The sequence below is a fragment of the Corapipo altera genome, unplaced genomic scaffold (genome assembly GCF_003945725.1).
Source record: "Corapipo altera isolate COAL_440 unplaced genomic scaffold, ASM394572v1 104, whole genome shotgun sequence".
In the NCBI taxonomy this organism is placed as follows: Eukaryota; Metazoa; Chordata; class Aves; order Passeriformes; family Pipridae; genus Corapipo; species Corapipo altera.
Window position 1 is genome coordinate 4,140,860 of NW_020884920.1, and position 26,186 is coordinate 4,167,045.

General features: G+C 59.1%; 1 protein-coding gene across 1 annotated transcript; it reads left to right on the plus strand.

The window, feature by feature from the left end:
* The first annotated feature begins 14,921 nt into the window (after positions 1 to 14,921).
* FSCN1 (fascin actin-bundling protein 1) lies at positions 14,922 to 25,021 on the plus strand. The gene is made up of 5 exons (XM_027656664.1): positions 14,922 to 15,791; positions 22,386 to 22,542; positions 23,023 to 23,144; positions 23,287 to 23,454; positions 23,547 to 25,021. The coding sequence occupies exons 1-5, from the start codon at positions 14,969 to 14,971 to the stop codon at positions 23,747 to 23,749; spliced, it is 1,473 nt and encodes a 490-aa protein (XP_027512465.1). The 5' UTR covers positions 14,922 to 14,968; the 3' UTR covers positions 23,750 to 25,021.
* The last annotated feature ends 1,165 nt before the right edge of the window (positions 25,022 to 26,186 follow it).

A 26,186-nucleotide genomic window follows, 5' to 3' on the forward strand; every position in this document is an offset into this window, starting at 1 on the left:
GCGGAAACCGGAAACCAGAGAGCAGCTGAGGCCCTCTGCCCCCCTCCATCGCTTTGTAAACCCTAAATCCACCTGGAATATACCTGAGAAATTATCCCCTCCCTCCCCTGCCCTGTCTGGGTGCTGGGGGTGCCCTCCTCATGGGATGGGTGCCCTCGATCATCCTGCATCCTGGATCATCCTACACCCCCTGATAATCCTGCATCCTGAAAGATCCTGCACTCCATGATCATCCTACATCCCTGTTCCTGGGAAAAGCACAGAGAGGGAAGAAGTGTCTGTATTTCCCTGCCCTTGTGCATCAGCTCATGGAACAATGGACAGGAGCCCCCCTATGCCCCAGGCCCTGTCCCACCCCTCCTCCCTCGAGGATTTTGAGGCTCAGCTTTTTTTCAAGCTCAGCTGCCGTAAAGGAAAGCCTTGGATCTCCTGGCAGCCTAAGGACCCCAGCGAGGCTGGTGTTCTTTCTTGGGCTGTGGGCAGAGGGGGGTCTCACAGTGCAGGACAAGCCCATCAGAATCATGAATTTCTTCCCATAAATCACCAGTCCCACTTAATGGATCATGTGCTGGTGCCTGGTGTATTGGTGTATTTCTCAATAATCGCTTTGGCTGGTTTATTTGCCATCCCACTTTTTTGGGGTGAATTTATTCCTTACACTTGGCTCAATCACATCCTGATAGCGAGCAGGCAGTGGGCTGTCAGCAAGACACTCCTGGCTGATGCTGGGGTGGAGAACAAGGTCCTTCACTCAGCTATTCCCATGGATTCCCTGGGATAGGACAGAACCTGGAAAGCAGTGTGATTCCCAACGCCAAGACTTGCTGCGTTACCATTTCCCAGCACGTTTCTCCATGAGCACTCTGCCAGCAGACTCATTAGCTGTGACATCTCATTAAAGCAACCGTCCTTGGGGGAATTGGCTCGTGCACCGGAGCGCTGGGTTTGGTGTGGCCCTTTTCCTCCCCACCTTCAGACAGGAGCCAGGACCGAGCAGTAGGAGAAGACCCATCCACTGGGATATGCTCAGCAACTCCCCTTGCTGCAAGGGAAAACTGCAAAGGGAAAGTCAGAGGGAGAAGTCTGCACACATCAAACAGGAATCATCTCAGCAAAGTCACGATTATTTAAACACCCCGCAGACAGTCACAGCTCCCATTGAGCCTGTGGAGGAGGTGGCTTTCTCCTGTGCCAGGACCAGTTTCCCAGCTTGCCAGCCCAGTGGGAATGAGGCTTTGCCCGCCAGCCCCGCTCTGTCACAGGGTCCCCACCCCAACTGGCCAGAGGATGGGGAGTCGCAGCAGCCGGAGCCCCTGGACTGGGAGAAGAAGTATGGAAATGACCTGGAAACTGGCTCTGGGTGGATTTAATCCCGTCTGATTTCCTCTTCTGTGAGCTTCATCCAAGTCTTTTGACACTGTTTCCACTCCTAAATAAATATGTTTCCAGCATGGGATGTGCTCTTCTTCATCAAACAGAAGCAACAGCCCCTTCATTTCCCTCTGCTCCAAAAGGTCTGAGCCTTAAGATAAATAGGGCACAACCATCCCTGGGTGGAGATGCAAATTCCACAATTCTAAGCCCAATTTTAAACAACAAAATGGGGCTGTGGGGGGCCAGCAGAGCAGTCAATCCCTGCAACCATCCAGGGTAGCTGATTGTCACCACTAAAGGTGATGCTGCCACCAACAGTTGGCATTACTGGGCCACCTCCAAGCTCCTTCCCATTGCTTAATCTTGCATAAAAATCATGTAAAATCATGATCCAAGGATGGAGACCTCACAGTCTGCATGGAGAGGGTTTCCTCATCTCTTTTCTGCGTCTCTGCTGCTGACAGTCCAGTCCAGGATTTCTGCCAGCGGTCACCAAGGCCATGGGGGACAAGGTAGTCCCTTCCTCTGCTCAGTTGTATCTCCTGTAACTTCTTTTCTCCACCCAGATAAAGGGAAGCAGAGATTCCCTGCAGCAGAAGCAGTGGGGATGGCCTAAGGCATGCTCTAAGGTGGGAGAGGCTTTTTCCAACCCATCTCAGCTTGCTCAGGTCTCCCAGCCCACCTCCACCCCTCTTTATTTGTACCACTTCACACCTGGGGAGGTCGAGCATGAGCAGCTCAGAGAGGAGAAGAAAAACAAAGATGAAAAGGGTTTTTAAACCCCTTCAGCCTAACTTTTTCAAGCTTCAGAGAAGCTCAGCCCCACTCAGCATGAGCTCCTGGTTCTGGGAGGACCCCATTGTCCCTCCAATACAGGCAGCAGAACCAAGCCACAAAAAAAAAAAAAAAAGGAAAAAAAAAAGAAAAAAAAGGGACTCTAAGCCCCTTCTCTATGGTTTTATTTTTCTGCCAGCAGCTGCCAGGAGGAGTCACGCTGCTCAAGGAGGTCGGAGGGTATTTTTTCCCCATGGGTTGTCTTGACCCGGGGTTGTGTGAGCCCTGCCCTCCAGCCAAACCCAGCTGCCAGCAGCCGCAGCCGGGCCGGGCGCCCGCGGGGCTGCGGGGACCGTCCTCCCTCACGCCGTTCCCACAGTCCCAGCCTTCGAAGGTTTCGCCTTCTCCGAGGCGGAGCAGCGCTAATGACAAGCGAAGGATGGTGCCACACCTGCACAAAGCCATTTTTGGAAGGACACCTGGGGAAGAAATGTTTCCCATGTCGCTGCTCTGTAATTAGCATTAATTACTAAGGCTTGTGAAACCTCTTCCCCATTTACTCCAGGCAGCATCTGACGGAAATTGTGGGAATCCTGTCCAGCTGAGTCAGCTGGGAGCCAGGGAGGGGTCGATGGGCCCCCACAGGGTGCAGGGGTGAGTCCCTGGGGTCCTTCCCTCTGCCCCCCAGCCCTTGGGGACAGGGTTTTTGCTGGGGGGCTGCAAGGCTGGTTAACACACCAAAGAACAGCTGAGGCTTATTCATCTCACTGGTCCCAACAAGATGCTGAAGTCCTTCCCCAGCTGGGGGACAACCTGGGACATCCTGAGGCTGGGGGTCTTTCATGTATTGCCCTTTAAAACATCCTTTAAAGCATGGCAGAGTGGGAGGGTCCCCAGCAGCACACTTCCTTGGGTACTCGCCTCTCCCTCAGCTCATTGCCATCAGCAACACCCCAAGGTATTATTAGAGACCGGGGGAAAATCCACCCCAAAAACCTAACCCCAAGCAGCTGCTCCATCACCACCCAACGGCAGAGTATAGCTGCCCTGAGTCACTTATTTTTTTTCTTTTTTTTTTTTTTTCCCAAATAATATTAATGATTAGAATGAGTCAGGACGTTTCGTCATCTGGAGTGGCTTCACAGTCATCTCACCCTGCCCCAGTGACTCCTCGGTGGCCTGGGGCGGGGGACACATCCAGCCTTCTCCCCCCAGGGTGGGGTGTAGCTGCTGCAGCCTCACCCCCAAAACTGGCAGCTTTTGGCTTCAAAATAAAATGATGAAACAAGAGGAAAATCCCTTCCCCACCTGCAGGGGCTGTTTTCTCCCTGTTGCTTGCAGCAGCTCAGGCTACTCCAGCATCCTGAGGGGATGGGATGACCCCCAACCACCACCCTGTGTAGGGGTCCCACTGGCACCGGGCATCATGATCCCTGGGGCAATGCCCAGGTGACCCTCAACTTTCCTCACATCATCGCTGCTGTGACCTCCAGGGGTGGCCACAGCCCCCATCCCGCAGTGGGACCCTCGTCCCTCCCCAGGGACCCAGGCGTCCCCTCACCCTCCCACTTGACCTAACCTCCTGTCCATAAATGGAGAGGTTTGAGAGCCGTCCCCGTCCCCGGGGTGGAGGAGGAGGAGAAAAAAGGAGAATAATGCCAAGAATGCAGGACACAGCTGAGGAGCCCAGTCCCAGCCCCTGACACAGGCTGGGGGCTGTGGGGTGGTGGCCCCAGGTGCTGAGAGAGCCGGGCCAAAGCCCAGCCCTGACTCCACAAACCACTCCACCATGGTCACTGGAAAGGTGCTATTTTTGTTTCTCTTTCTCTGCATTTCTCACCAGCTGGGGACTTTCCAAGGCTGGACTGCCTCATTTCCATCTCAGCACCACAGAGCAGCCCTGGAGTGCAGAGCTGTGCCCCCAACCCCCAAAGAGTGTCCCTTTGCAGCAATGTGTCCCTGCAATGCTGTCACCTTGCAGAAGCGTGTTCCTGAGCAGATAATGACCTCAACCCTGCAGCTGTGTCCCCTTCCAGTGAGGTGTCCCCCTGCAGAGACACGTCCCCCTTCATCCTCTCTCCCTTTCACCCCAGAACCTGTGGAAAAGCCACTCTGAGACGGACGTGGGATGCAGGGGTGGCCTCAAAGGTGGGTAGTACAGAGGGTGCCAGCAGCCACGCGCCCCAGCTGGCACTGTGGGCCAGGCCTCTGCTCGGGGCCACATTCCAGCTCCTTAAAATAGAAAGTGAAAACATTTGGGTGCCCCATCCGGATGGGCGAGGGGGGCCCATCCCCGCCTCCACCAGCCGTGCGCCGCCCCAACATCTCACCACCCACCCTGCTCCCCAGCCACCCTTTCCCCAACCCGGCAGTGCCCATCCCCAAGGTCAGGGTGGATCCCTTTGGGTTCTCTCGGAGAATTGCTCCAGCGGCTCGCTCAAATCCTCCATAAAAGGAAAAACAGCCAGCAGGTAGCACTGCCAAACTTAGTCATCCCCAGTCCGGCAGCGCTCGCAGCTCCGTCAGCAGCAATTTCCTCCCCGCGCTCCCCTCTGCGCGGGGGGGACAGGGCGGAGCGGCTCTGCCTCGGCCAACACCATGTGGAAAGCTCCGGGCACGGCCAAGGGCTGCTGCCGGACACACTGGGCTTGGGGACATGCTGCTATGGTCCCACACAAGATCCAAGGGGGAAATGCACGTCCTGGGGAAAGCAGAAAGTTTGGCACCCGGTGCAGTGGCATCGTTGTTCGTCAGGTGCCAAAATATCACTTTGTGCCAAGATTTTCATCCACAGACACGGAAGTGTGAACGTACCTGGGAGCACCTTGAAGCACCTGCAGTTCGGTGGGTGATGCCTGTTTGCTGCCTGCAGGACAGGTGTCATGGAGCACATCATCAATATAAGGGACCTCTGACCCCTCCGGAGCACAGGGACCGGATGCTGATCCCATCCTGGTGGCAGGATGGCTCCAAGGGTGGCCCCAGATCTGGCTCAGAGTGGGACATGGGGCATCTGAGTCCCCCGCATGCCACCTCCTCCAGCCCTGGCTCTGCCTTGATTTCCCCACGGAGGAAGCAGAGCTGATCACCTGCTCTGTCCTGGGGTACTTTAAACAAGCCTGAGAGAAGTGACCAGCACCTTGTGCTACCACGGCTCGCCTCATCCCTGCAGGATTGCCCGTGTGTGTCACATTCACCTGGGAGTATAACAGGGAGTAAATGCCCCAGGGTGTGAGGAAGTGGCATTTTCTCCCATTGCCCCAGGAGACAGCCTGGGTGTTGATCTGGGTGGCTGTATCACCCACACATCCCTCTCACCTCACCATGGGGACACAGCAGTGCTGTGGGGTTTGGAGCCTTCCCTCAGTCAAGGAAGGGAATCAGGGTGGTGGAATCCCCACTGCATGATGGGGTAAACACCTCAAAATACTCCTGGAGAGGTCATGCTCAGCTGGTATCAGCTATCATGAGTGTTTTGCAGACAGCCTGTCTGCCCCAGTAAATGATTCACCCCAGCAATAAAAGACTGGAAATGTTCTGGTGACGTCCCACAGTATTGGTGACATCTCACAGCACCAAAGGCACATGCAGGGCCATGAGGTGTGCAGTGTCCCAGGGGTCAAGGGAGCCCTGGGGATGGCCGGGGCTGCTTTGGAGTACTTTATACTTTCCTGGTGCAGTTTCCCCACGTGCTTTGGTGAAAGGTGATGAGGTCTGTGCGGGGGCCAGGTGCCCCCCAAGCCACAGGGAGCAGCAGTGGGGATGATGCTGAGAGCATCATGTGGGGTGGGGGTCTGGGGGACCCACAGCCTCTCTTGTCCCTGCACTGGGTACCAGGCTGTGGATGAGGCTGTGACAGAGTGAGCAGTTACACCATGGCTTTGTGAAATCACAGCGCAAGATGAACCAGCCCGAGCGGACAAGTTGAAGTCTGCAGTGAGCGACACTGAGCCCGTGACTTCACTGGCAGGGACTGGTGGCACCGGGGCACCCAGCCCCCTGTGCTATGATGCCCACTCTCACCCTGCAGCACCCGCGGCCACATAGAGCCCTGGTTTGTTTTCACAAGCGATGTCCAAGAGGAAGCGACCTGCTCCCGGAGAGACGCGGCATCCCAGGAGGGGACCAGCAACGCTCCCGTGGGCCGGGGCAGGCAGAATCTCCCCCCGCCGCTCCCTCGGCGCTTTGTTCGGCTCCATGTTGCCGGTGCCGGGGAGGATTCCCGGGAGCCGCCCGCCCGTCCCGCTGCAGAGCGCGGGCGCGCTGCTGGGTGGCGCTCTTGGGATGCGCTCTTGGGATGCGCTCTTGGGATGCGCTCTTGGGATGCGCTCTGCGCGCGGCCGGGCGGGAGGTGCGCGGGGGGTGCGCGCACCGGGACCGCGCACGCGGAGCGAGAGACCGTGTGCGCGGGATCGCGCACCCTGCGTGTGGGATCGTACACACCGAGGGGCACAGCGCACAGGGGATCACACATGCCAAGAGGCGCTCTGCCTGCGGGATCATGCCTGCTGCACACAGGATCATGCCTGCTGCACACAGGATCATGCCTGCTGCACACAGGATCATGCGTGCCAAGATGCACAGTGCAGGTGGGATCACACACACTGCACATGGGATCACGCACACCAAAACACACTCTGCACGTGGGATCGTGCACACCAAGAGGCACAGTGCACGTGGGATCATCCATGCTGCACATGGGATCATGCATGCTAAGAGGCTCAGTGCACACGGGATCCTGCATGCTGCACATGGGATCGTACACACCAAAACACACTCTCCACATGGGATCATGCATGTCAAGATGCACAGTGCACATGGGATCATGCACACTAAGGTGCATGCTACACGTGGCATCATGTACATGTCAAGATGCGCTCTGCAGATGGGATCATGCACGCTGCACACAGGATCATGCGTGCCAAAACACTCTGCACATGGGATTATGCACACTAAGATGCGTGCTGCACATGGGATCATGCACACATGCTGCATGCAGGACCATGCACGCTGCACATGAGAACACGCAAGTTACATGTTGCACACAGGGTCACACGTGGGGGATCACACACACCGAGATGCACATGGGGTCATGCACTCTGCACGCAGGATCACGCGTGTCCAGATGCACACTCTGCACGTGGGATCACGCTGGTGGCACATAAGGCCGTGCACGCTGAGATACACCTGCCGTGTGTGGAGACACACTGCACATGGGATCACGTCTGCTGAGATGCACATGCTTCACATGGGATCACACAGGCTGCACATGGGGCCTTGCACACTGACATGCACACACGGTGTGTGAGATCACGTGCACCGAGGTACAGACCGCACACACGCACTCTGGTGTGATCCTAGCACACATGGACTCATGTACCAATGTGCACACCACACACAGGATTGCACACACCAACATGCGTGGTGCACAAGGAATTGCACATGCTGCACGCTGCACATGGAACTACACACAGCAACATGCGTGGTGCACAAGGAATTGCATAAACAACCTGTGGGATTGCACACAGCAACATGCCCATGGCACGTGGGATTGCACAGATGCACAATTCATAGGGGATCACGCACACTGCACATAGGATCACATGTACCAGGGAACACACTGCATGTGGAAGTGCATACAGCAACATGCAGGTCACACAAGGAATTGCGTGCACAGGGAGCGCACACACCAACATGCATGTTGCACACTGGGCACGGGAGTGCACACAGAGTGCACCCTGCACACGGGATGGCACACACCAAGGTGCACATTGCACACAGACTGGTCACCCCAGCACACACATGGCACAAGGAATCAAAGGCCCCAGTGGATTGCCCACTGATTAAGGGGCAATCCAGCTCCAGTCCCCCAAGACAGCACATTCTCCCTGCTCCCCACCCCTCACCAAAGTCCTTCACTTCATCCTGCAGAGAGATGGCCATTCCTGTCCCCTCCAGGGACCCTCAGGGTGGCTCTACACAGGGGCCACAGTGCCCTCCCCAGGAAGCCATCTCCAGCCCTCTTTTGGGGTGCATGCCCAGATCTGGGGGTGCTCAGTTCCCCCAGACCCCAACTCCACATCACTGGGGTTTGTTCTCCTTCACCCTCATTTCCAGCGGGGAATGGCTGGACTGAACTCCATCTGGGGGACAGCAGGAGGGGCTGGGGAGGGGGCTACCAGCACCTTTGCTAAAGAGGGGGCTGCAAAGGCCATCTCCCCCACCCCCCATCCCCATCCCTGGCCGCCTGCAGCCCAGGGCCTCCTGCCCGCAGCCGCCGGCCGGATGCCCAGACCGGGCCCCTGTGCCGAGGTTTTGGGTTTCAGGGCAGCCCCCCCGCCCACATTCCTGCCTTCCCGGGGGGCCTCCCACGGCCAGCCCGGCCAGAGCCCCCCATCCCTCCCTGCAGCCATTTGCCCATGGACAAAGTTGGTCTACCAGCAATGGGGAGCAAAGGGAGCTCTGGGACAGGGTAGCTGAAAGCCCCCCAGCTCTCACTGCCACTGGTTTCACACCAGCAGGCCCTGGGTCTGCTGAGCCAGGGGGCGGATCTGGCCCCTCTTTGCAGAGCACATGGCCAGTCACACTCAACTCAACTAGGGGCTCCAGGTTTTGGGTGTTCCCCCACCCCAGCTGCCACTCCTTGCAGATGCCACAGGAACTTTAATCCCAGTTGCAGTTTCCAGATGCCAAATGGTGAAAACAGCTGGACTCCCTGTGCCTCAGTTTCCCCATGTGAAAACTCCCTCCAGCCTCCCTACAAGGATGCACAGGATATTGAGTCACTAGGGGACCCAGTTCACCTCTTTCCACCATCTCCCACATTTCTCAGCCCTATAGTTAAACTAGAGTCCCATTCCCTTCTGCATCCAAAAAAAAAAAAAGGTGGGGTTACAGTGCGCCAAGGAGGTAGAGAGAGGCCTGTCCAGCACCTGAGAGAAGTGGGGAGGGCTGGTGGAAGGTGCTGGGCTAATCCCCAAAGGCCCCATTCCTAATCCTGACTAATGGCCTCTTTTCACCATGGACAATGGAGTTATCCATCTGGAAGGGGATCTCCGGGCTCAGGAAGGCACAGCTGGTGGGGCCAGGGCTGGGCAGGGAAGTTTGACACCCCTCCCCCAGCCTCAAAACCACAGCTTCCACCCCCTTCCCTGGGCCAAAATGCCATGTCCCCCCCTGCAGGTGAGGGTGCACGCTCTGCTGCTGCCCTGCACCCTGTGCCAGCATGCCCAAATACCTCCACCAAGAAATCAAATACCCCGCTCACCTCCTCTCCAAGCCACAGGCTATGAAAGGCCCCCCTGTCCCTCTCAGCCCTTTATAGGGATCCCCTGGGGCATCCCAGCTTGCTCCTATTACGGCTCCTATTACCGCTACCTCATCCTTGAAGAGATTCCCCCCCTGCTCTGGGGGTGTCTGGGGAACCCCTTGGTCCTGCTGGGGCTTGGCCTTGGTTTCTCTGCAGGCTGAGCCTGGGCTCTGTCACCCCACCAGAGGGGAATTGTGCACCCATGGGTGCAGCCCCTGAGGGGACGGGGGGTCTTGGCACCAGTTCCCTGCAGCAGCATCCTGCAAAGGGTGTCCATGTCCACTCCAAATCCTGCAACGAGAAAATGGGGAGATGGCAAACACAAAAACGTGAGCTGTCACCTCCTCCCCATCCCCGTCCTCGGTGGCTTCATATCGTCATGCTTGTCCTCTGTTCCTGACCTCTCCACTGCTGCCCTCTGACTCATTTCCAGCTGCTCCAAGGCTTCTCCATCCCTCCTATGTTCTCTTTGGGATGCACTGTGCTCTATCCCAAGGTGAGGATGGAACCACTGGGTTGTGTTGGGTCACAGCGGTGTCACACCGGCGATGGGGATCACCATCCCAGCCACTCTCGGATCAGCTTTGGGATGCTGTGGGTCCGGAGAGAGCAGCCATGCTCTGGCGATTCAGGCAGTGAATGCCTGAATTCTCCCTGCCTGCCCCTCCTCTACCCACCAAACCCTTTGGCAGCCCTGGATGAGGCCACGGGCAGAAGTGGCATCGGACACAGTGCACGGACTGCAGTGGGAAACATGGATCTGGGCATGACCGAGCGAGGAAATCGGAGCAGAAAGGAGCCGCTGCCGCACGCTGAGTCACCTGCTCCGCCCGGCGCTGCCTGGGCCGGGTTATTTTGGAGCTGTGTGGGCAGATGCTGATAACACACTTTCTTCTTCCCTGCAAACTCCTCGGTGCTGACTCCGCGCTGCGGCGGGGAGTTAAAAGCGGGGACATGTGATGGGGCTGGCACTGGAGTCTTCCTGGCTGCAAAAGTCCCCAGGGCCCTCACACCCTCCACTTGCAAAATGGGCGGCAAAGGATGGACATGTCCTGATTTTAACTTTTTTCCTGGTTTGTTTTTTTTGTTTTTTGTTTTTAATCTTCTTCTGAAAGGCTGGAAAACATCCCCTGCTGCCTGGTATTTTGTCCTGAAAAATGCCCTGTGTCTCTTGTGTCCTGCTCCTGGACACTTCCATGGGGTTACAGGAGCCTCGTGTCCCATGAGAGCCCCCAGGGGACCAGGCAGGGCGCTGGGTCCAGGACAAAGAGCATTGTCCCTGCTGCAGAGGTTAATCATTGCTACACAAAAGGTCTTTTAAGCTTTCCTAATAAAATTCCTTCTTCTGCTGGATGAACCAGGCTCCGGCCTCTGTCCCACCTCCGCAGGGTCCTTGGGGGAGACAGAGGAAGGGGCAGGTTTTCGCTTTAGCTTCTGATAATGTAAAAACCACGCCAGAAAACATCAGAAAACAAGCTGGGGCAGGAAAAGAGGGACAAAGTCCCAACATGGACCGTATGTGTGCTCTCATCCACTTCCTTCCTTCATTTGCCTGTGCCCAGCACCCAAAGTGCTTGAAACAAGGCGCTTCAAGCGTTGCTATCCCTGTGCTTTGGATGCAATTAAAGCAGGCTAATGGGATAAATCCAGCTAATAGAGCTGAGCATGTGCCACGTCCACTCCTGATGGCCATGAGACATGGGAACACGGCTGAGCCCCGATGATACTCCACCACTCTCCCTCATTTCCTGGGTCATGGGGCTCAGCAAACCCCCTTGGGGCAGCATCCCATGGGAAAACACCCCCGGAGCGCGATCTGACTCTCTGAGCCCCTCTCTTAGGGCCGCTCTTTGTTTTCCCTGGTGCTGCTGCTTCTTTTTAAATACAGCCTAATACAATTTTAATGAGGCCGGGGCGCCTGCCAACTGTCGGGAGAGCCCTCGGAGAACCTCTGCTGAGCTGCCTGTGGCATATGGCAGTGAGGCCAGGGCAGCCAGGCACCCCAGGGTGTCCCCATGGCCCCCAGCAGCAGCAAGGGACACATCAGGGACCTGGGGAGAAGCAACCTCCAGCTGGGGTGTTGGATCTGTACCTGGGGCTTGTTCCTAGCCCTGATCCAGTGGTCCCCAATCGCTGGGCTGTTTTGGCAAAGCCCTTTATCCCACTGGATAGGGGGATCCACTGTAGGACAGCTGGATGGCTGCACAAGGTGACCTCATCCTGCACAAGGGCTCCTGTTGTCACCGAGCCCTGTCCCATGCAGGGACAGGGATGGCTGGAGAGATGTTGACCATGAGCAATGCACCCCAACCTCTGTGGGGTGAGGGGGTATCTGCACTGGGGGGGACTTCCCAGGCCAGCCTGGGCCATCTCACAGACACCATGGGGGACATGGACACCCCTGGGACATCTGTCCACACGTGCCATGGACACCGAGATGGGATTTGCAGCATGTGGGGGTCCTGGAGGGTCGAGGGGGCCAGCAGCCCCCTCGCAGTGAGCCCCCAAAATTGCTCCATGGACAAGGAGGGCTTAGGCCAGACTGGTGGCTGAGATGTGCCTTGAAGCCAGAGGAGAGCTGTGCTCTGAGGGGTGACCCAGTGGCACTGGCTTTGGGCACCCCCTGACACAGCATGCCCTGCATCCCACCCTCCCTGCGGTGCCCAGCTCTGCCTTCCATCCCAATTTCATGAGCTTGACTGAAAACCCCGGGACTGCTTGCAAATGAAGTTGGGCTGCCACAAAAAGTGTCCAGGCAAGCATGAAAATCTGAGGGCGTTTCTGTGCCCGAGGCAGGCAAGACAGGGGTCACTCCATGACCGGGGCTCCTTTTCTCTTGGCTTTTCCCTTTTGGAGCTGTGATCTGTTTGAAGTCCCAGCGGGTGAGTCACGCACCCCTCCAGGGGGACAAGGCCGTGCTCTGGAAAGCCCTTGTCATGGATGCTGTGTGCCAGGGATTGGGTCTCCTGCAGGAGCAGCAGTGGGAAGGCTGTGGGGGGTGACCTCAGAAGCGTTTAGTCACGGCAGCTTGCAAAGACGACAGGAAATGCAATATATAGGGGGAAACCCAGTGCCTTTCCTACCGCTCCAGCACACTGGCACGCACGGATGCACTCGGGAGACAGGCTTTGGCTGCTGCACCCCCAAGTCAAGGGGACTCTGATCACCCTTTGCTACCACAGTGACGTGTGAAGAGGTCTCAGACAGTGTTTGGGGCTCCCCCACCTCCCCCAGAGCAGAGGGTGCAGGCAGGGTGGGTGCAGGCAGGGTGGGTACAAGCTGGCTGCTTGCTCTGGAGGGGCAAGATGTACTGAGCCAGGCAGTGCCACCATCCACCAGTGCCACCATCCACCAGTGTCACCCACCCATGCTACACTGCTGGGTGAATACAGGATGGGGTTTTTTTCCCCCTGTATAATTGTTACTTTTTTTTGTTGAGGAGAAAAGCTGTTTCTTTCCCAGCCTCGCCACCATCTGCCTGCGGCGGCTGTGGAAGGCAGAGCCCGGCAGCTGTGGGCCTGGGCAGCTGCTCGACCTCATGGCCAGGTCCTAATGCAGGGGGGCTTTGAGCCAGAGCAGAAAACAGGGTTTGTGGGACAAACATGGATCTGCCTCAGTGGAGCTGGCGGGGGGACCTGTTTCTAACCCAGACAACAGTCTATGGGGTTGGCTCCAGTTGGAAATGGTCTGTCTGGATTTGCAGGGCTGGGCAGCAAGGATGAGCACAGAGCAGGTCTGGCTGAGGCATCCAGGAAAACAGATGCTTTCCCAGCCTGGCAGGTTTGCCCTGGAGCGGTTGTGCCAGGGACCCCTGGGCAGGGGCGGGTGGATGTGGTGCTGCCTGGGGGTGGAGCAGTGTCTGTAACCAGTATGGCCAGTGCAGAACCAGTGGAGCCTGAAGGGCCTCGGGAGGTGGGGACAGGATGCCATCCCGCCTGGGTTGGAAGAGCCCGGGGGAATTCTTTGTGCCAGCCCTGAGCACACACTGTTGCACCCTCCCACCCACACCCACGCTCGGCTCTTCTCTTGTCCTGCTTCCACTGGGACAGGCAGTTCAGCTTCCTGATCCAGCTGAATACCATCCCATCTGTGCCTCCCATCATCCCTCTTTCTCCAGTTTTCTGGTTCTGCACATTCCCCCCAGTCAGTCCCCCCTGCAAGCGTGGGGCTGTGCTTGAGCCAGCTTCAAATCAGCCACAGCAGCCCTGCTCCTACTTATTGGTGTTTGTGTCCACATTGTAGACACGAGAAGTGTCCCTGTCCCCAAGGAGCAGCGGGCAGCACCTCTGGGCAGCACAAGTGGCTCTCTCCAGGATGGACCCTTTCCATCTCGGGGTCAGTCCTGCTGTATGTGCCATGTCCTTGCATGCATGGCAACACTGCCCACCCCTGAGAAATGGCCTCAAAATCCCCCCTTGTGCAGAAGCGTCCCTGTCTTTCTCACGGATTTGCTGTGGGAATTCAGTTCCACAGGGCCTGGATGCTCCAGCTTCGCTGGTGCCTGGCACAGGGTGCTGGGATGGCTCAGAGATGGCAGGAGGCCACGGCATCTGTCACCCTTCTCCACATCTGTCCCACAGCCCTGTGTCGTGGCCAACATCCCCGGAGGGACAGAGGGGTGCAGGGGGTCCGGCAGTGTCTTGGAGAAGGATGGGGTGGGGCAATCAGAGGGATACTTGCAGTTCAAGGTGGTGTCTTGCAGTGCAAGGGGTGGTCTCATAATGGGAGGGGGGGTCTGTAGTTCTTAGAGGGTCTTGCAATGTGGGGAGGTCCTGCAATTCAAGGGAGATCTTTCTATGCAAGGACAGGTCTTGTTATACAGTGGGGAGGTCTTGCAATTCAAGGGGGCTCTCACTGTTCCTGGAGGGGTCTTGCCAAGCACTGGGGACTTGCCTTGGAAGGAGTGTCCTGCAGTTCAAGGAGGCTCCTGAAATGCATGGAGGGATCTTGTTATGCAGTGAAGGTTTTGCAATGTGGGGGGATCCTGCAATTCATGGGGGCTTTTGTAATGCAGGGAGGGGTCTTGCTGTGCAGTGGGCATCCTTCAATGGGGGGGTGGTCCTGAAATCCAGAGGGACTCTTGCCATGCAGAGGCGACTTGCACTGTGTATGGGGGTCCTGAAATGCAGGGAGGGGTCTTGCCATGCAGTGGGGATCTTGCAAGGGCCAGGGGGAGTCTCTGCAATTCAGGGGGCTTTTGCAATACAGGGGAGGGTCTCTCCATGCAGTGGAGTCCCGCGATGGAGCGGGGGATGATGTCCTGCGATTCCAGGGGGCTCTCGCCGCGCCCAGAGGGGTCCTGTCCTGCCGCGGGGCCCCGCGGCGATGCGGGGGGCGGGCGGGGGCGGGCGGGGGTCGCGGCGGGAGGCGGCCCCGGCGGACGGGGGGGCTCGGGGGGGGCGGTACCGCGGCGGCCGCGCTATAAAGGCGGCGGCGTCGGGGCGGGCGCGGCAGCAGCAGCTCTCGGTGTCGGTCGGTCGGTCCGTGTCGGTCGGTCGGCGGCGGGGCAGGATGACGGCGAACGGGACGGCGGAGCCGGTGCAGATCCAGTTCGGGCTGATCAACTGCAGCAATCGGTACCTGACGGCGGAGGCGTTCGGGTTCAAGGTGAACGCCTCGGCCGCCAGCATGAAGAAGAAGCAGATCTGGACGCTGGAGCAGGACGGGGAGGACTCCAGCGCCGTCCTGCTCAAGAGCCACCTGGGCCGGTACCTGGCGGCCGACAAGGACGGGCGGGTGAGCTGCGACAGCGAGGAGCCGGGCCCCGACTGCCGGTTCCTGGTGCTGGCCCACGGCGACGGGCGGTGGTCGCTGCAGTCCGAGCCCCACCGCCGCTTCTTCGGCGGCACCGAGGATCGCCTCTCCTGCTTCGCGCCCGCCGTCTCGGCCGCCGAGAAGTGGAGCGTCCACCTGGCCATGCACCCCCAGGCCAACCTCTACAGCCTGGCCCGCAAGCGCTACGCGCACCTGGGGCCCCGCCGCGACGAGCTGGCCGTGGACCGCGACGTGCCCTGGGGCGTGGATGCTCTGATCACCCTCCTGTTCGTGGACCAGCGGTACAGCCTGCAGAGCTGCGACCACCGCCTGCTCCGCAGCGACGGCCGCCTGGTCCCCGCCGCCGAGCCCGGCACCGCCTTCACGCTGGAGTTCCGCTGCGGGAAGGTGGCCTTTCGCGACGGGGAGGGCCGCTACCTGGCCCCCTCGGGGCCCAGCGGCACCCTCAAGGTGGGCAAGAGCGCCAAGGTGGGCAAGGACGAGCTCTTCGCCCTCGAGCAGAGCTGCCCGCAGGTCGTGCTGCGAGCCGGCAACGATAGGAATGTCTCCACCCGGCAAGGTACGAGGGGACGGACGGGCGCTGGGGGTGGGGGGAACGGGACACCTCGGCCGTCCCAGAGTCCCTGGGGTGTCGCCCTGCGCCCCTGCACCCCTCGGGTATCGGCTTTCCTCGGGCATCGCCCGTCCCCAGCAGCCCGCTGCATCCCTCAGACATCGGCATCCGTCGGGCATCGCCTGCCCCGAGCATGCTCTTCATCCCCCCGGCATCACCTCCATCACCTCAGAACAACCACCTCGGAATGCCCCCCTCCCCCCGCAGCACTGCCCCCCTGGCAGCCCCCCCGCGTCCCCCAGCATCCCCTGCCTTCCTGCAGCAGCCACCTCACAGAACGTCCCTTTGCATCTCTCCGCCATCTCCTTAGGATCATCCCCCGCTCAGACCCCTTCTCACTCCCCTCCCCTGAAGCCCCCATCTCCCCTGGGCACCCCCCTGCACCCCTCAGCATGGCTGCCCGCCGTCCCTCCCCCAGTCCCCTATCATGATCCCCCTGCACCCCTCCCACATCCCTTCCCTTCCCCCTCCTGCATCCCTCCAGCATCGCCTGCCTGGGGGCCCCCATCCCTCCAGCATCCCCGTCCCTGCAGCATCTCCTCCGCAGGGTGCCCTGGGGGAGGGGGATGGCGAGGGGCCTGCCTTGGGGTGCAGGGATGGACAGGGAAGGGGGCTGGGAGGGGGTGGATGGGGTCTTCCCTCGCCGTGAAGGAGGCAGGGCTGTATCCGTCGCCTTCCTTCCTGTGGAGCTCATTGTTCGCCCAACAAAGCCTCCGCCAACCTCCCCCTTCCCAGAGCATCGCTGAGCCATGTGCCCTGCGGAGCTGGGGGGCTGCGGGTCCTCAGTGGGGCTGCGGGTCCTCGCAAGGGCCTGGAGTTCCCCCTGGGTGTGGGGGGCTGGGATGGCAGCGTTACATAAAGGGCTTCGACAAAAAACTCCCGCATCCTGCATCCATCCGCACAAAGGCAGCCATTCCCCCCGCTCCAGCTGCACCGCCCGTCCCCGTCCCCTCCGCTCGCCCGAGAGGCCACCGGGCCACCCGCCTCGAGTGGTGCCACACGGCAAAGCTCCCCGGGCACGTGGCCACCTGGCCACCGAGCATCACACCCCCCAGGGGTCCGTGCTGGGGGACGGGGGTCCCTCTCCGCGCTGCCGGGGGGCGCAGGGCTGTGGGACCCCCGGGGCACATCCCCGGCGAGCCAGGTCAGGCCGGCGCACGCCGGGCGCGGGATGGGTGCGAGCATGTCTCGCTGCAGCAAAGCCTGGAGGAACAGCGGGGGATTTTTTTTTTTTTTTCTGTGTATATGTAATAATTCAGGGTTGCAGCTTAACCCTGTTCCGTGCCTGGGCAGCTCTGTGCAGGAGCTCCCTGCCTTTCTCCTGTTCGAGGGCAAGTCCCGCGCTGCAAAGCAGCCCCTTAAAAATAAGTACTGAAATCTGCCAAGACGGGCAGTGGGGATTGTTTTCCCAGGCACAGGGATTGGGGGAAGAGGAGGAGGATGGCGATGGCGGGAGGATGGCGGGAGGCTGCCGCAGCGCTGTGGGGGAAGGGCGGCTGCAGCCCTTTGTCACCAGAGATGGGGAAACCAGATGTGGGGGGAGATGTGAGGGACGGGGAGGCGGTGGTGCGGGACCCCGTGGAGCGGGTGGGAATGCTGCTGGCCGACCCGCCGGCTTTGTGTCGTTTGGAAGGGACGGGGAGGGGGGGGAGCAGGAAGGCGGGGGGGTGGGGGTGCATAAATCTCCCCAGCAACAGGGGGCTCTGGGCTGTGCCCGGCCCCTTTCCAAGCAAAATACAGAGGGAAGGGCTGCGCTGGGGCTGTACATCCTCGCTCTAGTCCGTTTTGGCCAGGGAAGCCGTTTCCACCCGGTTAATCCTTCCCGATGGCAGCGAAGGGCTGGGAGCTGCCGCTTTCTGCGGCTCGCCCTCCCTCCTCCCGTTGGGAAAGTGCCTTATCCCAAGGTTACCAAGAAGGCAGCCCCAAAGCAGCCGTCGGAGGAAGCGGTTCCAGACAGCCCTTTCCCCCGCCGAGCTGATAAGCGCCGTGCTGTTGGCAGATGCGCCCATGGCCACCGGGGATGGGGGAGTGGGATGTGGGATGCGGGCAGGGAACGACTGCAGCTCGACACAGCCTCGTGGGAAAAGGCTTCTTGTTCCTGCGTGGAGTCAGGGAGGGAGTGGGGACGGCAGTGCCCCCCCCCCCCTTTCCCGTGCCTCATGGGAGGAGCAGGGATGGAGCCATGGGGCTTCTGTGGCTCCCTTGGCTGGGATCCAGCTTTGGGACAGTGTTGTCTCACCAGTGCCAAGTCAGTGCCTGGCTTGGAGTCTCCTCCCTGTCCTGAGGATGGCTGGTGTCACCATCCCCTGCACACTGGGGGCTGCAACACAAACAATCCCGGGGGAGAAAGGGGTGGGTGCCAGCCCTGCCTTTGCTCTGGTGCTGGGGGTGTCCCTGGCACATTTCTCCTGCCTCTAGCCCCAGAAGGATGGGATCCCTGAAAGCCCTCATCTCCCCATTGCCCCTCAAATGGAGCAGAGCCGGGGTGCTGCCAGCAGCGAGCAGCCTCCTCCCTGCTCAATGGCTCCTTTCTAGCCCGGCTGTGGCAACAAAGGGCCCTTTGTGGGCGTGAAGGTCCCCGGGGGCAGAGCGTTGGCATCCTCCTGCTGGGACCCTGCCAGCCCCCCGCCCAGCCACGGTGTGCCCCTGCCCCCCACCCCCATGGGGGAGAGGGTGGGCTGGCTCGGGAGTGAGGAATTCCAGGAAAATGGGGTCTAGGGAGGGGGTCGAGCGAGCAGAGTGGTGATGGGAGCATGCCTGGGCATGCAGTGCCGGCGATGGGGAGCTCTGCTCCAGGGCCAGGAGCCCTCCCAGTATGGGGTGGGCTGGATTTACCCCCCTCCGTTCATCTCCACGAAAGGCAGGGAGATGTGGCTCCAGGGTGGGGGACATGCAGGCCTAGATGCACATTTCCATCAGGAGATGCCAAGTGACCTGTTGACACCTGGGGGATACCACAAAGCCACAGGAAATCCACAGGGAAGGAGGGGTGGGTTATTCAGGAAATTCGTGTTTCACCCCCACCCGTGACCCCCTTGCGGGGCTGCACCCCCAGCAGAGGAGCTGCCGGTGCCATAGCTCCAGGCTGTTGCTTTTAGAGAAAAACCTGTTTGGATTTCTGTAGGGGTGCAGTGTAAGCCCAGCCCAAGGGCAGGGATGGGGCAGGATGAGTCTGGGAGCACGTGTGCCGGGTGGAGGGTGCCAGAGCCCCACAGGGAGCCCAGACCCGACTTGTGCCAGCAGCACCGGGTGCAGCATCCCAATCCAGACTGCTGGGACACGAGGACCTGAAATCCTGCCTTTCTGTCCCGAGGGACTGGGGGCTCTGTGTGATCCTGCCAGTGCTCCTGTACAGGGAGCTGAGCTTGGTTTTTTTCAGACATAACCGTGGGGTTTTTAAAAAGGGAGTTAGAGGATGGGAAAGATGCTCCTCTCCATGGAGTGCATCCCACTGAGTCTCACTAGCATCCCAAGATGGCCCATAGGAGACCTGTGCGAGTTGAGTGTAGGGGGAAAGTTTTCTACGTGCCATAAATGCCCCAGCACTGGGTCTGCAGCCCCTGTAGTGTGGGGCTCGACACAGCTACAGCAAACTCTGCTCCTTTAGATGGAGAAGCTCACATCTCTGGGAGCTATGGGAAGGGATGTGTGTGCTCCGAACTGTGTGTACATCCACTTAGGCTGGAGAGTAGCAAGGGCTCCAGCACCAATCCTTCAAAACCACAGGATTGGCAGCAGCTGGAAACCTCGGCAGCCGAGGACTTGGGGAGCCCTTTCCTGCTCCAGTGCTGGCTCACCCCATTGCCCTTCCCTGTCTCTCCAAGGACCTTGAGCCTAGGGACTCAGGATTAGGAAGGCCTGGGGAGACACCTGCCTCAGCCCTCCCACCTCCAACCTCTGCATCCTCCCCAGGATCCCTGTAGCAAACCCATGTTGCAGACGGAGCCGGAGGACATCCCACACCAGGAATTTTGGGGAGTGCAGGTGTACCTCCCAAAGAGCCGCCGTGTGCTCGCCCCCCTCCCGCCTCCAGCTGTAATTAGCAGCTTCGTCAAGGTCATGCAGAGCGGTGCCAGCTCCAGACTGTAAATTTACCAGGAGCGTTAATTAATCCATGATTGCAGTGGGAGCGGCTGGGCCAGGCGCGGCGGGAGAGCGGGTGGATGTGGTTCCTGCCACAGCCCTGGGCTGCCACAGCAGGGGCATGGCTGGGGACAGCCCGTCCTCCACCACGGGGACATCTCTGTCGGATCTGGATCTGCCTCCTCACAGCCCCTGCTTCCTCCAGTTCCCCCCATCCTGCCCAGCTTTGAACCCCCAACTCTCTCCCGCTCCAGCTCAGTTCCAGCCCTTTGAAGCCTCCTCCTGCCCCAGCTGCATTCCTTTCTGCTGAGCTGGTGTAACCCAACCCCACACTGCTTTTGGGGAGGGGGTGGTGGGAGACCCTCCTGCTGCCAGGCCCATCCAGGAAACAGGGAAAGCCAAAACTTCATGCAACAGTGAGTGTGGAAAATGGTACAAGAGTGTTTGTGTGGGGGAAGGTGGTGGGTGTGCTGTGCTCTGTGGTGGGGGGTCTCTGGGGAGAGGGGACGGTGTTTGGAGGCTCCTGGCTCTCTCTATCCTGTCTCCAGCCCATCTGATCCTTCTCTGTGGCACAAAGCATCCCCCTGGCTCTCCCCAGCATGATCCCTCCAGGTCAATGAGTTCTTCCCCCAAAGGTGCAGTGATGGGAAGCATCACCTTCCACTCCTCCCCCTCAAACCACGTGGACAGCTCTCCCAGGTTTGGGAGGTTTGGGGGTGAGTGACTGGGGGCAGCATTCCCCAGTGTGCCCTCGCTCAGCCCAGTCTCTCCATGAGCCCCAGCAGAGCCCCTCTCTCAGTTTTATGGCTCTGGATTGGAGCTGGAGCTGCCTGACGCCGGGATGCAAAATGAAAACCAAATGTTTCCACAACCACTGGCTCAGCCCGCGGCAGCTCCAGGAGGCAGTGAGTGTGAGACGGCCACGTGAGCCAAGGGAGTGGCCAGTAGGGCTGGGGCTCATGGCCATGCAGCACCCACTGTCCCCTGTGCTGCCCAAATACCCTGGAGAGCAAAACACCAGGGTGGCTCTGTGTCCATCAGGAGAGATCATCCAGTTCCAACCCCCCACTATGGGCAGGGACACCTTCCACTAGACCAGGTTGCTCCAAACCCCGTCCAACCTGGCTGTGAACACTTCCAGGGATAGGAGCTGCAGGAGGTGCTGGAGGATGCCTGTCAGGAGAGGGGATGCTGTGAACAGGGTGGCAGCCATAGGCCAGTTTGGATGTGGGAGATAAGATTGTGGCCCCTGGGAACAAACCTGATCCCTTTGGGAAAGGTGGGAGACCAAGATGCAAAGCAGAGGCTGCTCCTGGGTGCCTCTGGATGGGGATGCCTGATTGGAAATGCAGATGGGCAGTGGGAAGCCCCAGGGAGCTGTGTCTGCAGGACCTGTGGGAAGGCACCTCCATGGCTGGTGTGTGGAGGTAGATGGACCCTCCCCAGGTGGGTGCAGCTGGTGGGACTTCTGCTCTGGAAAACTCCTGGTTCCACTAAAGTGCCATCCCTGGGCTCCTCTCACAGGTTACAGATCCATGTCCCCCTGGACCCACCTCCACCCATCCCAGCTGCAGGCAGGCAGGGAGCAGTGGGGCTGAGCTCCACATCCCGGCTCCCTCCCTGAAACCCGGCATGGCAGCTCGGCCTCTTGGCTTGGCTCCGGGCTACGGCTCGTGACTCACATCCCCAAAGTGGTTTTAGGCAGAAATCCACCAAGCTGGAGAGCTCTGGAGTAGATTTGGCCCCACTAGGCCTGACTAAGCAGGTTTCCTCAGGCTCAGTGCCTGTGTTGGACATGCACATGGCCTGGTGGTAGCCCCAGGACTGGCTGCATCCACCTCTGCCATGGAAGTGCTGCCTCTGGCCCCTCTGGTGCAGGGATGGGTCATCCTGGCTGAGGAACAGGCTGGTACCAATGGTTTTTGGGAGTTAGGGAAAGGCTTGGCTGCCCCAGGGCTTTCCCAAGCCTCCTGTCCCTGCACACCTCACCACCCCAGCAGGCTGTGACAATTTGTGGATGAAAAACGGTGCCACGGTCCTTAAACACGCCACGAGCTGGGATTCATGGGTGCTGCAGTGGCCTCTGCTAATGGTTTGAGTAACCTGGCTGTCATCTTTGGGAAAAACTGCAGTCCTTTTCCATATGAAATATTTACACTGGTCTTTGCTTCATCATAACGGAGCCAGAAAGTCAGGAGTGGAAGCTCACGGCTGCCTCAGCTCAGCCCAGCTCTTGTTTATGGCTGTAACACCAAGCAGCCAAATGAAAACCTGGGTTTGAACCCAAAATGCCAGAGAGGAGATCTGTGTGAGGGATCTGGGAGTCACCGAAGCTCAACCAGGGAGCAGGAGCCCCTCTCAGTTGGGTTTCCTGACCCTGCACCCAGACCTGTTGGAGGTGGGTTGTTGTCCCCCTGCTCCCTGGGACCCCCACCTCCATCTGTCTCTGCTCCATAGGGATGGACCTCTCTGCCAACCAGGATGAGGAGGGTGACCAGGAGACCTACCAGCTGGAGATCAACAAGGACACCAAGAAATGCGCCTTCCGGACCTACACTGGGAAGTACTGGACCCTCACCTCCAACGGGGGCATCCAGTCCACTGCCTCCACAAAGTGAGTCCCCTGTCCTAAGCAGGGGCATGCCTAGGCTTCAGAGAACCCTCTGCATCTCCCAAGGGAATCCAAGGGGATTTTCCAGCCTGGGTGCTCGCCCTAAAACGCTTCCCAGCACAGGCAGTGAGTGCATTCCCCAGAAAGCCAGGGATGGGCTGGGGTTTGCCGCCCACGACGCTCAGCAAGTCCCTGGGGTCACGTAATCCTTCCCGGCTGGCCGGGGCTGTCGAAATGCTTTTCCCTGCAGTTCAACCCTGACAGCCAGGCGGAAACCCCAAAAGCACATTTGGCTGCCTGCCTGCCTCCTGCCTGTAGGGCAAGGGCTTCCCAGCAGGATGGCCACCACAACATGGTTCATCCTGCAAAAACAGATCGAAGCAGGGTCTCCTGATCCAGCCGTGACCCTTTCCAAGCCAGCAGGGTGGCAATGGCAGGGCCCCCATCCATCACATCCCGCTGACCTCCCTCTCTGCCCCCCAGGAACGCGAGCTGCTACTTCGACATCGAGTGGTGCGACAAGCGCATCACCCTGAAAGCTGCCAATGGCAAGTACGTGACGGCAAAGAAGAACGGGCAGCTGGCAGCTTCCATGGAGACAGCGGGTAAGGCACCCCCTTGGGGACCCCACCCCGCACTGGGGCGGCCCCAGTGTGTGTGCCCCTCCTCCTCACTGCTGCCTGCCAGCCGTGGGGTCTGCTCTGTGCCCCCCCAGCTGCTCTCACAGCCCCTCTGCCCTCGGCGCAGGTGAGACGGAGCATTTCGTGATGAAGCTGATCAACAGGCCCATCATCGTCCTGCGTGGCGAGCACGGCTTCATCGGGTGCCGGAAGGTGACCGGCACCCTCGACTCCAACCGCTCCTCCTACGACGTCTTCCAGCTGGAGTTCAACGACGGCGCCTACAACATCAAGGGTGAGTCCCTGGGGGTGGCTGTGGGCTGGGGGGTGACGGGCATCGGGGTCCCCGTGGTGGCTCACGAGGCCACCTTGTCCCCTCTCCCGCAGATACCACTGGGAAGTACTGGATGGTGGGGAACGAGTCGTCCGTCACCAGCAGCAGCGACACCCCCGTGGACTTCTTTTTTGAGTTCTGCGACTATAACAAAGTTGCCATCAAAATCAATGGCAAATACCTGAAGGGGGACCACGCCGGGGTCCTCAAGGCATCGGCCGACACCATCGACGCCTCCACCCTCTGGGAGTATTAATGCACTTTAGGGTACCTCCCGTTGCCAACTTCTCTTTCCCTTCCTCCGTCCTCTTTTCCTTTGGGTTCTGTTTCTCCTCTCTGTAACAGGATTTTCAGACTGGCTTGTCCTTCCCTCCTGCCGTAGAGTTGGTGCGTTATGTGGGAGGTGGGTCTCCGTAAATCCCTGTAAGAACTGGAAAAGTGGTGGGGCAGCCTGCCTATAGCTTTGTAGAAGGGTCTGTCTCTATCCCCCATCCCTGTTTCCCTCCAGGTTTGCTGGGCTTGGAAACCGCCGTATCCCCCTCCCAGCCCTGAGCATCACCTTAGGTAGTTGATTATCCTCTCCTTGATTGAAAAAAGGGAATAAGATCACCTCTGAGCTCACTTCTGCCATATCAGCACTGGCACTGCCTCAGTCTGTGCTGCCAGTGTCCCCTGGAGCATCCTCCCATCCTGCCCTGCTCCAACCAGGGGCAGAGTGACGGTGCCAACCAGGGGCAGAGTGATGGTGCTGGGCTCAGCCAGCTCCTCCCAGCTCCTCCGGCAGCTTCTCTCCCCTCCTGGCTTTCAGGGCAGGTCCATCCCCAGCTGAGCCGTAAGAGGTGACCTTACATATCACAGCATCCCTGGGGACGGGGCTGGTGTGTGCTGGCACACATCCCTGCAGAAGGGCCAGCAAGCTGCCCCCTCCCCTCCCCATACACCTGGAAATGATTCTTTGGGGTGATCCCGTCTGGAAAGCCTCAGCCTTTCATCTCATAGAGCCCTGCGCTCCTCGTGTCCCTCCACCCCTCCTCACGCTTCTGGCTCTAGAGGAGCACCCCAGACCCTGATGGTGGGTCCAGCCTGGCAGGTGCCTGCCCTGAGGCTGGTCCTGCTGCTGTGCCTGGAGGGGGGGCGTGGGGGGACACAGAGCCAGCCTGTGCTGGGGTGGGGGCTTCATCCAGCCCACCTCCCATGGGGCTTCGGTCCCAGCAGGAGCCTGGCCGGCCCACGCGACCTCCCCGGGGCGGTGGCTGGAAGCATAAAGTGCAGATTTTGGTTTACAGAATAGAAAAGTTCCTTAGCAAACTTTGCACAGTGATACTTGCTCAGTACCTTTGTTGTTTTTTTTTTCTTCCTCTCTCATAAAATACTGGAACAGTGAAGCAAATCACTGAACACCTAATGCTGAATTAGGAAGCGCCCGCTCCTGCGGGCTCCCCCAAGGGGGCAGCTCCTGGTCCCGCCACCCCCGGGGCACCTGGGCTGGGCTCTCATGAATCACAACCCTACTGGAAAAGAAAAAAAAAGAAAAAAAGACCAAAACAGTATTTTTGTTAGTCTCTATTTATATATGCTCTCCATGGCACTGTGTGACCAGCTGTTGTCTGTACTAGGTCTGCATTAGTTTAACGCTGTCTGTAACGGGTGATGCTGCGTGTTCTTTAGGGTGTTGAAAGGCACTTTATCCTTTGGGGCCTTCCCAGGGCTGGTATTTGCTCCCTGCAAACACACCAAGGAGCCTTTTCCTGCGTGGGCCCCCTGTGGGGGGGAGCACTGGTCCCAGCCCACGCCAAGGGTGCTCGCGGCATCGCTGCCGTGCCAAACCAGGGCCGGTCCCTCTGCCAGAGGCCAGGCAGGGGCTCGTCAGCCTTAAAGCCATGAGGAGGGACAGGGACTCCCTCCTGTAGGAGCTTGGTGCTAAACTCAGCTGGGAGAGCGAGCGACTGTCCCCTGCCAGGGGGACACTCCGGGCTGGGATCCCTTGCCGGCGCAGGGGATCCCGGCTGGGACTCTACCTCGGCTCTGCACTCACATCCAGGGGCTGCCCGTGCCCCGCTGGCTCCACGTGCCCCCCCGGGCACCACGCTGCCCCTTGAAGGACCAAGTGTCTTGATGAAGCCCTGCGTGACCCTGTGACTCGACACACACTTTCGCTGGCCTTCACCCCCACCCCATGTTGCCTCCTCCCCGTCCCTGTTGCAGTTCCAACCATGTAATTCCCGCTCCGGCTTCTCCCGTGTGACACTAGGTCAACATCTCTCCTGTTTCCTCTTATCGGGTGTCGTGACTCTCTGAAAACATCTCACTGAAAATTTAAAGTTTTGGGTTTGTCCATTTTTTTTTTTTATTATTATTATTTTTTTGTAAGTGCCATTTGTATAACTTAAAAAAAAATAGCTTCAAATGGAGAAAGATTAATTAAAAAATAAAACCTGCATTCGGATTCAAACTGGTGTGTGGTCTGCTAGGGCTGCAACAGCCTTTAAATGAGAGGCACGAGCCCATGGAGATTTGGGGTGGTGGAGCCTTTGGGGACCAAATTGCCTGACAAAGATTGGGCTGGCCCTAGGGGGCTGAGGAGTTGGTGGGAAGGGAATGGTGACCAACAGGCTCTTCTCCATGAAGCAGGTGTAAAGCCAAAGCCAGCTGGAATCTGGGTCACCCCTGGAGATGCCCAGAGCAGCCTGAAG